At 37.1% G+C, this 15,538-nt stretch overlaps 1 protein-coding gene across 7 annotated transcripts in view; it reads right to left on the bottom strand.

Annotated features, from left to right (window-relative positions):
* Atf7ip2 (activating transcription factor 7 interacting protein 2) overlaps nucleotides 1-15,538 on the bottom strand; it is a 72,538-nt gene that overhangs the window by 44,831 nt on the left and 12,169 nt on the right. For all 7 annotated transcript variants that reach the window (XM_076577886.1, XM_076577882.1, XM_076577885.1 and 4 more), the window contains 3 exons: nucleotides 13,179-13,313; nucleotides 9,909-10,007; nucleotides 7,272-7,432 (listed from right to left, as the gene is read on the bottom strand). In XM_076577886.1, the coding sequence (XP_076434001.1) occupies nucleotides 7,272-7,432; nucleotides 9,909-10,007; nucleotides 13,179-13,313 (395 nt within the window). The remainder of the gene's footprint in view (nucleotides 1-7,271; nucleotides 7,433-9,908; nucleotides 10,008-13,178; nucleotides 13,314-15,538) is intronic.

The raw sequence follows: 15,538 nt of genomic DNA on the forward strand, positions 1-15,538 counted from the left end.
TCATGAGTCTTCCTAAATGTTTGTTTCTGCTCTTCTCTAAAGACATTTAACACTATTGGTCTTCTTGTAGTCCCAGTTCAATTAAAATTTAAAGCTGGCTTTGGAGTTGGAGAATGGCTCTCTCCTTCTTTAAACCCAAGCAGGTTGTTAAAAGGAAAATGCAAACTCCCTGTATCATGCCAGAAGAAAGAGCCTTCTGATATGGGACAGGAAAAACAAAACGACAACAAAAAAAATTTAAGAGACTATTCTATTGCTACTAATCTCAATTCTTTGATTCTATTCTGATTCTTTAAACTTTTCTTAAAGTATGAATTTTATATCAAAATTTACAAGATTTATATATATATATATGTATATGTATATGTATTTTAAACTTTGTTAAGATATTGATGGTCATAAAGAGTACTAACTAATTCTAGAAAAAAGGCTTCGATTAGCTGCCTATACATGTCTTTGTGTTTGAGTCTCTATCAGTTTTCTGCAGGAAATCACAGCTAGAACTAAGATCAATTTGAAGTCTCCAGGAAGAAGATGGGACCCCACAACAACAACAATTCCATGCGGACAATAATAATATCACTAAGCTGACAAACATCATCCACAGATCAGTTTTGGACTACAAACTGCTCAGAGCAATTTTGAGATGGCTAGCTGAGGTGATCCAGTTTCACAGACTACTTGAATAAGGACTTGAAATAAGCCCTGAACTTTGGCATTATGCACAGACTGGGCAACAAAGAATATAGCTACCTTTCCTAGAATCTGACAACTAACCCAAAATTTTTCTTTTCAGAATAAAGATACCTTCGCCCATATCCAGCAGGAAGCAATTTTAAGAACACAACACCCACATTCCCAAAGAGGTGGTTGTGGGGCAGGTGTTTTTGTTTGTTTGTTTGTTTTTGTTTTTTGTCTTTTAATGGATTTTGGGTCTGGGCTAATTTTCATTGTTTAGGAGGGTTGGTTACAAGTTGTTGTTAAGGGTTAAGAAAAGGGGTAAGCAAAGAAAATTAGACTTAAGTTTCCTGCTTTTAAATAAATAAATAAATAAATAAAATGAAAAAATATATAGAAATGATAAAAAAGAGGGTAGATTATTGAATCTACTCGGAAAAATAAAGAGAAGATATAGATATGATATAGATAAAAGAGTATACAAATTATATATATTGAGATTGATATTGTTAGAAAATGCCCTACATGTATTTCTAATCTTGTTCAAGATATTGTACTTATACTGTTCATTTAACAATGTAATACAATTTGCTAATCCTTGAATGTTATTATTACCAACTATTAGGATATAAAGAAATGAGAGTTAGTAGTTAGACATTACAATCGAACTTGTAGTCATATAAGGTATGTTTTCAAGATCAAGCAAATATATTTTAGATAGACAGGTCATCTTCAAACCCTTCAGAGATCTACAGAACATGGCATTTAAAATGTTTTAATAACTTAGAAATTTTTTCTTTTATTTTATGACTATGAGACATGTCAGCTCCTGGCAGTACCAATCTATTTCAGAGAAAATATGGGCATTGAAAAGACTGCATATGGAGTTAACTTTCACTGTGGCAAAAGTGAGCCACTGAACAACAAACTATCCTCAAATTGACTGCTGAGAAACAGGACAAAATGGACAGACAGGACATGAAACAAAGGACTACCGATTCTTGCCAAGACAAGTGTGGTTGTGGCTTTAACAAAAGGCATCTTCTGAGGCCAGGACAATATGGCACCATCCCTGAGTGGCCTTTGCAATCCGGAAAAGGTACAGTGCCCTTTTCTTCAAAGGAAGCTGAACAGGCAGTGGACCAATAGCTTCTGATGTGCATGCAGAACAGCAACTGAAAGTTATTCTTGAAAGAGTAACTGAGCTGATGGAGTCTAACCTCTCAATGGTAGACTAATAAAAGAGATGAAGCCACCCACAAGCTGAGAAGAATGGGATGCAGAGAAGAACGGGATGCCAAGATGAAGCTACACACACAAGCCAAGAAGAATGGACAGCTGAATTAAAAAAACATCAACAATTTCCAGAATTTAAAATCCTGAATCATGACAGGACACTAGTGGAATTCAGGTGTTTCTGGCACATGGACTGCTTTCAACAAATGTGAGGTCAAACTGTTGGCCTTGTGTACATCCTACTTCACAAATGAGTCTGTCAGATACGCTAAGCCTATAGGCTGAAGATGATGCCCCAGCGCTGTAGAGAAACCTTGGGTGACTGTACAGGCAGCTGGCTGTTTCTGTCAACTCACATTTTTTTGGAAGTCACTTGTTTGCACTTCCTGTTTTATTAGGTAATATTATTTCCTTCTTAGGTCTCTGAGGGAGTTGAAGATTAGACATAGTTATAGTTAAAGATTAGAGTAGTTATAGTTATAGTTAAAGATTAGATAGTTATAGTTATAATTTTCCTTGTTAAGAATTTCAGAAAAGAAACTCAGTAAAGAGGTGTAAGTGTATAAATTTGAAAGACATTATAAGATAGTTCTGTTAGTAATATAAGTTAGGATAGAAAGTGAATCAGGTACACTTTAGACTTACCAAAATAGAATAGATAATGGAATTATTTTCTCTGAATTTGTCAACTGCAAATGGACTAGACATTGCTTGTATATATTGTATATAGTTATTATACTTATTGTATATAGTTTTTCTTATATTAATTATAAATTTTTTCCTTTTTATTAGAATAGAAAGGGGAAATATGGTGATATTTTATTTGTGCTGGAATGTGATTTTATTTGCATCTTAATAAATAAAGTTGCCTGGGGGTCAGAGCTAATAGCAAGCCATTTAGCAGAAGTCTGGCAGTGGTAGCACACTCTCTTAATCTCGATCACATGGCAGACAGAATCTCTGTGTGTTCAAGGACACAGCCAGCATGGAGACACACACCTTTAATCTCAGTACCAACCTTAGAGACCTGGAGGTCTGTATAGACAGGCAGTGATGAGGAAGTCATGTGGTTGGGTTTACAGCCAATGAGAAGGCAGAACAGAAAGGCAATAAAAAATACAGACACATAGGAAGTAGGTCTCTTTCTGAGGAAAAGGACGGCAGCGACTGGTAAGCTAAAGGCTATTTGCTAGTGCTCTGACCTCTTGGGCTTTTAACTCTCTATTTGGCTCTGTGTTTCTTATTTAATAAGACTGTTTAGAATTACATTTACAGGCCATAGTTGGGGGGAAACAGGGTAATCTGATGGTTTTCATGGTAGTGTGAATGTGTTGAATATGTTTTCTATCTACATTTTACCATAGAGAAAAAAATGGTGTATAAAATTAATAGAAATGTTATTATATGGTAGATAAGAACATCAGTTCTAGAGACTAAATGTCTGGATCTCAATCTTAACTTGCCAGTTACTAGTGTACTTTTGTTTCCTTGTCTGTAAAACAGGCACAAATTTTATAGAGATTAAATAAGGGCTGTAGCTGTAGCTAGGTGGTAGGGTACTTGGTTAGCATACTTTAGGTACTTGGTTCCAACCCTTGCAAGATGGGAGGAAGAGAAAGGATGGAGAGAAAAAGAACCGAGTTTAATTTAGTTGTTTTTTAAGCTTTATAATTTAAAAAAAAAAATTTTTAATGTTTGTGTGTTTTGCCTGCATGTATGTACTGTATGTGCCTAATGCCTGTTAATGGAAGAAGAGAGTGCTGGACTCCCTAAAATTGGAGTTATAGATGGTTGTAAGATGTCATATGTGTTTTGGAATATTTGTTTAACTATGCAAAGATGTGTTACATTTGTTTATGTTGCAGAATATTTGTTTAACTATGCAAAGATGTGCTGTATTTTTGTTTAACTATGCAAAGATGTGCTATATTTTTGTTTAATTATGTAAAGATGTGCTGGATTTGTTTTACTATGTAAAGATGTGTTGCTGCTTTACCCTGTCTGACTAAGGCACCGGATTGGTCTAATAAAATGTGGGACAGCCAGTAGTGGGGAAGAAGGTGTAAGCGGAACTTCCAGGCAGAAAGAGAGCAAGGATGGGGAGAAATTTAGGCTCGAGGAAGAAAGAGAAGGAGAGGACAGGGAGACACCAGGGGCTAGACAGACAGACATGGAGGAAGCAGGAAAGTAGGATGTACAGAATGAAAGAAAGGTAAAAAGCCCTGAGGCAAAACACAGATTATTAGAAACAAGTTAAATTAAGTTAAAAGAGCTAGTGGGATAAACCTAAACTAAGGCCAAGCATTCATAATTAATAATAAGACCCTGTGTCATTATTTGGGAGGTGGTTGATGGCCTAAAGAAAAATCTTAACTACACATGTGGGTGCTGAAAACTGAATTCAGGTTCTCTAAAGAACAGCAAATGCTCTTACCCGTTGAACCACCTCTCTAGCCCTAAGCTTTATTATTATTCTGTGAGTGTGTGTGTATGCATGTGAATGCCACAGTGTGCATATAGGTCAGAGGGCCAACTCTGTAAAACAGGATCTCTCCTTCTGCCTTTATGGGGGCTCTAAAAATCAAGCTCAGATCATCAAGCTTTAAGGCAAGCCTGTTTTTACTTAAGGGGCCATCACTGACCCCTAAATGAGTACCATTTTGTTTTGTTTTAGAGACAGGATCTCTGTAGCCCTGGCTGGGATTAAAAGGCAAGTGCTACCACTCCTGGCCCTCCAACAATCCTGTCAATTTCCACAGAAATGTCTGCACATGCATTGTAAGCCAAGATTTACTTCTTTGAGCAACATTAACATTTTGTTAATCAAAACTAGTAAGGTGCTTTAATATTAAAAAAAAAAAAAAAAAAAAAGATGAGTAATGTGGTCTTGTTTTGGGTTGCCTTAGACCTTTATGCTTAATTGCTTAATTCTTATCCTTGACATTTCTTATAAACCAAATTTCTTTTTTTTCTTTTTCTTTCTTTCTTTCTTTCTTTCTTTCTTTTTTTTTTTTTTTTTGGTTTTTTGAGACAGGGTTTCTCTGTATAGTCCTGACTGTCCTGGAACTTGCCATGTAGTCCAGGCTGACCTTGAATTCACAGAGATATCCACCTGCCTCTGCCTCCCGAGTGCAGGGATTATAAAGGTGTGCTCCACCACTGCCCAACCCAAATTTCTTAAAAGCATACACACTTTGGTCTATGAGCCTTCTCTGTGAGTTTCTTCAGCTCAGTTATTATTGCATTTCCTAGTTTCTTCACATTCTAAACATAAAATGCTTAAGCTAAATCTAACCATTAAGAGGAACAGAAAAATAGTAACAGAACTAATTTCTCCAATTCTGGGTCATCAGAAACAAAAACAATTAGAAACCTGGCTTTCTCTAGTGGCAGCATAATACTATGGGGCACACATTTCCTTTTGTATATCTTTAAAAGATAATCTCTTAAATATTTTAAGGAATAAATTGTATTTATACAAAACTAAATATATATTGGTATGAAGAATAGCTCATGGTGGGACCCTCATTCAGACAATTAAAAAAGCTATATTTAAAAACACTTTAACTAAGAAAATTAACAAAAATATATTTGATGATAAGAATGTTGCTAAAATAATGAAAACCTGAAGGGTCAAGGCCCTGAGGAGAAACAGGTACAAAGATAAAGCCCATCACTGCTGTCCCTCACAAGGCATTTGTCCTTGCCACGCAGGAATGCTAAGAAACAAGCTGAAAGTGCTGAGAAATCACATTGTACTGACATATAGACCAAAATCACAATAAAACATCTCAAGAGCACATGATACAGGACACACTTGGGAGTTTATGTGAAACTTAGAGGTGTGTCACAAAAATAGGGGAAATAAAAGATTTGGTGTGTCTTATAAGGACTATAGATAAACTTCATTCTGCTCAATTCCTGATGCTTGACTGTTGTATTACTCATCTAATTCATCTAAGGCTATTTAACAATTTATCGAAGACTGTAATGACCTTTAAACAAAACAAAACAAAAAACATATCCTTATTTCTGTGGGTACAGAAGTAAAGAGTATTATAGTTGAGGGATCCTGGCTCAGGGTCTCTCATTAGAAGATTAACTCGAGCTGCACTGACCTAAAGGTTTAGCCAGTACTAAGATACAATCAACTTTTATAGACTGTCCTATTTGACCTATTAGAATTTTGTTTAAGATACATAAGTCTATTTTGTGGGTAATTTTTCATTTATACAATATTTTAATACTGATTTTTAGCATCAAGCTTCATTTCTCATAAAATGAATTTAATAAGCTTCTTTTTTTTTTCATACTCTGGCAAGAGTTTATTTAATGTTTGTATTATTTCTTCCTTAAATGTTTTATAAAACTCATCTTCTAAGGTGAGGTATAGTGGCAACAAGCCTTTACTCCTAGTAGGGCAGAGGCAAGAGGGTCTCTGATTTTGAAGCTAGCTCAATTTACACAGCAAGTTCCAGGATAGCCAGCCTATAGAGAGCTGTCTCAAAAAACAAACGAAACATAAAAGCCATCATGGCCAAGCTGCATGTGTGTTACACTATCTGCACATTTTGGAAAGGATGCTTAACTGCCAAAAACAGCTCCATAAACTACAGGTTGTTTCTGTACATAAAGTGAGTGTCTGCATGAGACAGCATGCACTGGTAAGTGGACACAGTTGCCTGTGAAGTGAGGGGACCGCAAAGCCTCGGCTTCTTGACTTGCATCATCAGCACCTGCTTTCCTCTCTTGTCACTTCAGGGATTTCAGAACAAACCGTCAACAAGTGGTAGCAGCAGACTCACTGACTGATGGATGACTCCTGCCTTCATCAACTAAATGCCTTCTTAATAGATTCCCAACTTGACACCAAAATGCAGGCCAGGCTAACACAGACCCTGTCTCAAAGTCATAAAAACAGAAAGACTTTATCAGTATTTTCCACTACACCCCTTGAAACAGCACTGATCTAAGCCAAGCAAGCTTCCTTGCTTCTAAAAACACTCTTCCTACCAAACCCAATCCCTCAAGGCTACAGACCAGTGCTTTATGATACAATTAGACAAGTAAGTTCATCCCAGGTGGATGTTATCAAGATAACACTTTCAAAACAGAGGGCACCAAAAGTGATCCACTTATCACTATGACAAAGGTTGGAAGCAGCACAACAAAACCTGACACCTGATAATTCAAAACCTGAGTGCAGTTCAAACAACAACAGAAGCTCAGAGAACCAAGGGAATTCCTTCAGACTGTGGATGTGAAGATGAAGTTTTAAGCTACCTTATGTTTAACTAATATAACTATAAACATATATTTAGATAAATAAATTTATGCATTTTTATAGAAGTGCCTACCTTTCAGAAACAAACTCAACACAAGCTGATGACAAATTAACCCTTCTACTTGCTTTTTCTAAGGAGTTAAAACAATCAGGGTTCACAGAAGGCATTCTTTTACTTCGGCTTTTAACTGACTCTTGGGTCACACTCGAATTCATTGCCTCTGAATCTGTAACCTGTTAAATGGATGAGGAAAAAGAAGGTGAGTGGAAGGTAAAATTTCACATGGAAGAGTCTTATATATGTAAGTTAAAATATTAAATTGCTGAGAGCTGCTGGTAGCAATGGCTTTACCAGAGGCCACAAGAATATACAGCAGATGGCAATGGATAGTTCAGGTATTAACCCACCAGACAAATAATTCTCTAATGAAGGAACCCCATTCAAGCAAGGCTTACAGGACCAGACACTCTGAAAACCGGTTGCTTCTGTCTGTAATTTTCTCATGTGCCACTACATTTCTTCCCTAAAAACAGCTGTGGGGTTCTCCCATAGCCCATTGGTGGTGTTTTGTACTTTTGGCACACATATATCTGTGGATGCTCAGAAAGATGATTTCTTCTTAAGCTGTATAATTTTGATGAATAGAAATATACTAGGATATGCTTCATAACTAGCTCCACAAGGACTGTAAAACACTTAAGCCTGTTTTATATCATTAACTCAGACTGACATAAAGAAGACAGCAATTTCTCCTCAGTTCTAAAACAAGTTGCATACAATTAGCTGATTTTAGGTCTCAGAGCAAACTCAAACTATGTTTCTGTGAATGGTGTTAAGTTAGACCTTCATAGATAATACACAAGGACAAATTCCCAGGTGTCTGATCTGTTGAATCAAGGTTTTTAGACACAAAGCAATCTAATTACTATGCCCAGTTCTGGTTGATAACACAGACCAGCGGCTACTCCCTGCAAAAATTCCTCAGCAGCTTGTCTCACTGGGCACTGTGCCCCCAGCCTCAGGTTACAGCCTGAACCTTGCAGCTGGGCGTTGCCATGGTTACTCACTCCCCTCAGATGTAACTTTTTATTGGTTTCATGGGATGTATGAAGGGGGAGGCAGAACAAGAGGAAAGAGAGAAGCTTGAGAAAAATAAAGAAAACAATCATCAGTATGTGTTTGAGTCTTATTCCCTCAGATAAATAAGAACTATTCCTAACTCCTGCTACTCTGAAGGCATTCTCTTTACAACCCTAGAGCAGTTCTGGGAGTTAGTCTCTCAGACTGCAATATTAAATGTTTTGTACTTCAATGGCTGATGACCATAAAGGTGATTTCTCTGCCAAAATGAGTCAAGGAAATTAACAATGACATTACAAACCTAGACTGTGAAAACAGGACAAACAAATACTGAGATACTTAGACATCATCTAATTTCTAGTAGTCTAAGTTTTAAAAACTAAAATAAAAGAGTGATTTTTAACGTCCAGGTGTTAATGTATTTAAACCTTGGACTCCATGCCTCAATTGAGAATGAACATGGCCTTTTGTAAGGGGCAGCATGAAAAATAAGGTAGACACACTAAGGCAGAACTCTGAAGTGCTATTATACTAAGCAAATTGATTTTATATGTGAATACCCTTGGAAAGCAAAGAGGAACAGTTTCCATTCACTTACAGGACAAGGTAACATAGATTCACTTTCTCCCTCCCCTCTACTCTTATCTCTACAACATTACAGGCATGTAAATAATAATTTAATGGGTAATCATAAAGCAACTGAAAAATTTAATGAAGGGAGACTGGCTAGAGACTTCATGATAGTGAAGTATATGCTATACATCATACTAGATTATAATGACAACAGACATCTCTCCATCAATCATTCCAAATATGTAGTAGTGGTTGGTGGTGATTCAATCCCAATACTAGAAGAATCAAATGTTCCATTTCATAAACCACAGTAACAGTTGGGTGAACACTGGGGACAGAGGAAGTCTAAATGGCTGCAGCAACAATAGGAAGCAGAGCTTAACCAAGGACCAATCCCCAGAACTGCATCCCAGAAAAGCAGCCAGCCAAATCTACTTCAAAAACAATATTGCCCTCTTCCCACATGTAAGCCAGCAGCAGGGCACAGACTAGCAACAGTTCTCAGCTCTACACCAGCGAGAACCAGCAGGCTCAATGCACTCTGTGACTAAGAGCACAGACCAACAGTAGTGGGGATTTAGGCAGTACCTGCAGGGACAAACAGGTAACCATGAGGAGCCCAAAGAATGAAGCCAAGCAAAAGAGCACACAAAAGCCATGAAAGTAAATTGTTATTGAAACTACAGCTCTGAAGAAGCCAGGTTGTACATACTAAGCCTAAGTAGAGTACCCATTAAGGGAGTAATGTGGCAAATACCATGACTTTTTGGTCCTTCCAAAAGGTGGTAGCTATATGTATCCTTGTACCTCAGAACTGTTTTTCTGACCACAAACAATTTTAGAGCTGTATTCTGGATATGCTGAGAATTTCCCAGATCATCAAGTCCTGGTTCCTTTTCGTAACAATCCCTCCTTCAGTGTCACTTCTGTACTTTTCACAGTTAACTTTAAAAAACAAGAACCCACCATTGTTATCTAAGCTTTCTGTCCTTGTTTGGAAGTATATTCACATCCAACAAGCCAAACAGATTAAAACTTCTGTGTATTTATACGAACCTCACAGACTGTATTATTGGGTAATGTGTTTGGTTCCAAACAATTTCCTTGAGATGATAATACTGTTTTAATACGTCTTTGAAGTCTTCTGATTTTTATCTAGAAGAAAGAAAACTTGGGTGTCAATCACACCAGGGTACTAAATACTACAAAAGAAGAATAAAAACTATTTGACCAAGTAGTCTTGTGAAATGTAGGCATCTACTTAAATAAATGAAAAGATCTTCTTTTCCTTTATAACTCCAGGCCCCAATGACTCCCAGAAGGGAATGCCTTCATTCTTTCATTCCCTTAGCTAGCATCTTTACTTTTTAAATTTACTTATTTATTTATACATGTGGTCTGATGTATTACAAGCTAGCCTTGAACTCCCTATGTAGCCAAGGATGTCCTTGAATTTGTAGCTTTCCTGCCTCTATCTCTGGGTAGTGGAGCTGTACATGAGCATACCCTGTTTATGCATGCTGCATAAAGATGGGATCAAACTAACTAGGTCATCTACCCCAGTGAAAAACTGCTGGTGGCTGTGTCAGAGGAGCAGCAAGTAGCAATTGAAGTTCAAGGTGTCAGCCCATCAGGAGGAAACTCCCTGATGGATCAATCTTGGACAGGCATGGAAACATACCATTCTACTGGGCATTTTTATCTGTGGATTGTTATAAAGATGATCTCTCCCTAGGCTATACTGTCTAATTGATAACAATAATAGCTTTTACAGAGTTTTGATGAATAAAAATTAAATAATAAGGAAATGTTACACAGCTAGGGCCTACAAGTTTTACTTAAGAAGCTGCATAGATCGCAGTTCAGGTTAATGATTTAGGAAAACAACTGAGTCCCCAGGAGCCAGGCTAGCTCTAATTCTCTTACTGCTGAATGATGCAGTCACAGGTTTCGGTGTGCATCATTAGCTAAAACAAAGCCTTAAAATAACTTCAGGTTAGATCAGATGTTTCGATAATAGCATTAAGAAAAATGACCCCAGAAAATAATCTCAAGATCACAAGGACACATAGCTGGGTTATAGATTCATTAGGTTAAGGTAAAAAATACAGAGCAGTCCAATTGACACTAGCTGATGTATTTTCCTTGCTAGGTTTGTTTGGTGATCAAAGGTGATGATTAATTCCTTGTTTGCATTTTTGCCCCCAATCTCCTGATATAAGAAACTATTGATGGCCTTTAATCCCAGCACTTGGGAGGCAGAGGCAGGTAGATCTCTGTGAGTTTGAGGCCAGCCTGGTCTACAGAGTGAGTTCCAGAAAAGGCACCAAAACTACACGGAGAAACCCTGTCTCAAAAAACAAAACAAAACAAAACAAAACAAAACAAAACAAAACAAAACAAAACACAACACCTATTGATGAGTGCACACCAAAGATTTAAAGTAGAGCTGACTGACTCTTTTTCATATATAAAAGTTTAGGTTTAAGATTCCTTATGAGATTATCTTTCAAGATAAGTAATAAAGCAATTGGTCCTTTTTTTGTAACTACAAAACTGCAGCCTGCCAGTAAAAGACCTGACTGAGAAGAACATCTTGCTTGCCTACACAGTTAACCTATAACAAAGTTACTTGGGTATGAATGTATGTGGGTTATTGGAATAATTTGTTTTTCACTTGTAATACACACAGTGTTTAGTCATGTAAGGGATATGGAAAACATGTTTTTAACTGTTTGTTTTGTATTCATTGTAATCATTCACTTGAAAAACAGAATGTAACCACACTGTAATTTTTATATTGCCTGAAAGATTTTGCTGGGGTATATAAGCTGTAAGGGAAAGAACAGAGAGAATTAAAATGAGTTAGAAGGAAAACATCAAGAATGAGAGAGTTAGAAGGAAAACATCAAGAATAAAGATAGAGTTAGAAAGAAAACATCAAGAATGAGAAAAGGAAAATCACCAAGAAAATAAAGAATAGAGAATCAAAGAATAAAGAAAAGGTCTAAAGTAAGAGAGTGTGTGAATATCTTTTTCCCCTTAACCTCTCAGATAAAAAAGTCATAGTGCGTGCCTACACTGTGGATTTCCATTTGAGCCCTGAGCTGTCTGGAAGCTGGCCCCCCAGGCAAAGATAATAAATTCCCACAAACTCAACATTTGCTATCCAAAGAGGAATGTTTCTAAGTCCCATAGATACAAAACTCTGCACATTAAAACCATACACACAATCTCTTGTGCACTTAAATTATCTTTAGATTACTTACAAGGTCTAATACAATAAGAATACTATTACATAGTTGTTACAATGTACTGTTCAGGGAATAATGACCGGACAAAAAGATGGTACACACTCAACAGAAACACTTTTTCCCTGAATATTTTCAGTCTGTCTGTGGTGGCGCATGCCTTTAATTTCAGCATTCAGGAGGCAGTGGCAGGCAGGCCTCTGGGATTGAGAGACATTCCTAATCTGTATAGTGAATTCCAGGACAGTCGGGTAGTTGAGGCTATGTAATGAGACTCCAAATCAACAACAAAAGAAAAAAAAATCAGTCTGCAGTTAAATATAGACACAGAACTCAAAATGTGAAAAACTGATAAATGAGGCTGTCAGCTACTTAAGATGGTTAAGAATGGAAGGAACTTGTTCAGATTGTTCATGGTTCCAATTCTAAAATCAAGAGGATTTTAAAGGAGAAGAATATAGAGTTCAAAACCAACCTAGACTACATATACCCAGATCCAACCTCAAAAAAGAAAAACATGAAAGATAAAAAACAGGAAACTTAATCAGTCTACAATAAAACTGATGTTGGTAAAAACAAACAAACAAACAACAACAAAAAATACCAGACCGTAACCCTAGAAAAATAAAAAAATTTAAAAAAAAAATAGGAAAAAGAAAGGCAGAGAGTTTGAAAGATCTTAAAACAGATTGTGTAAACTCTAATAAAGCACATACTAGAATATAAAGAAAAATGCCCACGTACTACAGATAACCATCAACAGACACAGAATGCCTACTAGGACTAAGATTAAACTAGTAGGTCTTTTATTGTAGCAGTTGTCAAGCTGGGGGTTGTATCTCATATCCTGCATATCAGATATTTACATTACGATTCATAACAATAACAAAATTACAGTTATGAGGTAGCAACAAAAGTAATCTTATGGTTGGGGGTCAGCACAACATGAGGAACAGTATTAAAGGGTTGCACACTGGGAAGGCTAACCACTGTTTTATTACCTCCCTTTCCCAACATACAGAATATGACCACACTCCACATATAATAAAAGGAAGAAATAAAATTAGAAACTTACAAAGAGTTCACCAGCTATTGCTTCATGCTTCTTCTTACACTGGGTCTTCCCAATGCGTTCATTCAGTTCATTCAGCTTTTTATCGAACAGATTACAATTTATCATGTAGATTTCCTGTCGGATCCAATGTTTAACCTAAAATTTAAATAAAAGCCAAAACATGCCAGTTTCAATTTTCAAGACAATTTTACTTCCTGCTTTTTATTTTTGTGTATTAATGTTTTGCCTGAATGTAGGTATGTGCACCATGCACAGGGGCCAGAAGAGGGCATCAGAACTCCTGGATAGTTACAAGATAGCATGTGGGTTCTGGGACTTGAACCAGGGCCCTCTAGAAAAAGAGACATTGTTCTTAAAATGTGAACCATCTCTCAGGTCCACTCCTACTTTTTTTGAGACACTATTTTTCACTATGTAGCCTCAGCTAGTCTGCAGTAGACCAGACTATCCTCAACTTCAAAGAGATGCACGTGCCTTTGCACCCAGGTGCTGGATTAAAGGTGTGTACCTCCAAGCCCAGCTTATTTTCTACTGCTTAAAAATTGCTTGACTCTTTCCTGATTTTTTTGTTTGTTTGTTTTTGAGACAGGGTTTCTCTGTGTAACAGCCCTGGCTGTCCTGGAACTCACTTTGTAGACTATGCTGGCCTCCAACTCACAGGGATCTACCTGCCTCTGCCTCCGGAGTGCTGGGATAAAAGGCATGCACCACCACCGCCCAGCCTTCCTGATGTTTTATAATGACACACTGCTACACATTACTATACCAGTATTATAAAAACTGAACGTTAAATTTTGCACAGTGTGTCTAATATTTAAAACAAAAATAAACATGTTAAAATTAAGTTCATCCTCAAAATAATGACTACAATTCATATAGTTCCAATTGACTACTGTTTTCATAATGTATATTAAGCACAGTGTATACCAACTGAATAACACAATAACCATAATGAATTACAATCAGACCCATCAAAACAACAGAGTACAGCTATTCTACTAGAACTGAAGATTATATTTCTTCCCCTTTTTGTTTGTCTTTTGTTTTGTTTCTTTGAAATAGGGTTTCTCTGTATAGTCCTGCATGGCTGTCCTGGAACTCACTCTAGAAACCAGGCTGGCATCAAACTCTGAGATCTACCTGCCTCCGCCTCTCCCGAGTGCTGGGATTAAAGGCATGTACCAACTAGCCTGGAAGATTATATTTCAATTCCTAGTTGATCAGACAGATGGACCATAAAGAAACAAATAATTTGGACAAAAATGAAAGCAATAAGTATATTTAATAGTGTTATAAAAAGCAGTATACCTACGTTAGTTTGGAAGAGGAGGTATGTAAGCTGAATGTATTAAGACTGAAATAGTAACTGTGATGTGATAAATAAACAGCTATTGCCGGTGACCAAGAAACCCCATGACCAATACAAAATGTTGGATTGTCAAGTAAAGCTCAAGGTCATCCCATGTTTGACTTAGACATTTAGCAGCTTATTAATTTAAAAAAAAAAAATCTCTCTTTCTACAAGACTTTTACAGATATGTAATTCTGTAGATTTGGTGTAGAATCACTCCAGAAAATAGAAATATATTAGTAATATAAATAATTTAAGTCTTAATTAATGTTTTGCTTACATTATGACCTAGCTAGTTTATGTCAACTGGAAACAAGCTACCTAGAATCTGAGGGACTCTCAAGTGAGAAAATGTCTCCATAAAATGGAGTTGTAGGCAAGCAAGCCTGAATGGGATTTTCTTAATGGTGATTCACAGAGGAGAGACCAGTCCATTATGGGTTAGGCCATCCCTCAACTGGTGGTCCTGGGTTCTATAAGAAAAGAGGCTGCCGGGTGATGGTGGCACACACCTTTAATCCCAGCACTCAGAGGCAGAGAGGCAGGTGGGTCTCTGTGAGTTTGAGGCCAGCCTGGTCTATAGAGTGAGTTCCAGGATAGCCATGGATATGCAGAGAAACTCCGACTGGAAACCTCCCCCCTCCCCCTGGCCCACCAAAAAAAAAAAAAAAAAAAAAAAAAAGAAAGAAAGAAAGCTAAGTAAGCCATGTGAAGCAAGCCAGTACACAGTACCACTCCATGGTCTGTCTCTGCATCAGCTCCTGCCTCCAGGTTCCTGCCGTGACTACTTTCCTGGATGATGAACTATGATATCAAAGTATAAGCCAAAGAAATTCTTTCCTCCCAAGTTGCTTTTAGTCATGGTGTTTCAATAATAACCCTAACTAAGACATATTGTAAAGGTGTATGTGTGTGTGTATGTGTGTTTTGAGGTATGGTCCATGGAGGGAAGAGGTATCAGATCCCCCAAGCTCGAGTTATAGTTTATGAGCCACCAGTGCTGAGAAAT

Source organism: Peromyscus maniculatus, chromosome 8 (assembly GCF_049852395.1).
Source record: "Peromyscus maniculatus bairdii isolate BWxNUB_F1_BW_parent chromosome 8, HU_Pman_BW_mat_3.1, whole genome shotgun sequence".
Taxonomy (NCBI): domain Eukaryota; kingdom Metazoa; phylum Chordata; class Mammalia; order Rodentia; family Cricetidae; genus Peromyscus; species Peromyscus maniculatus.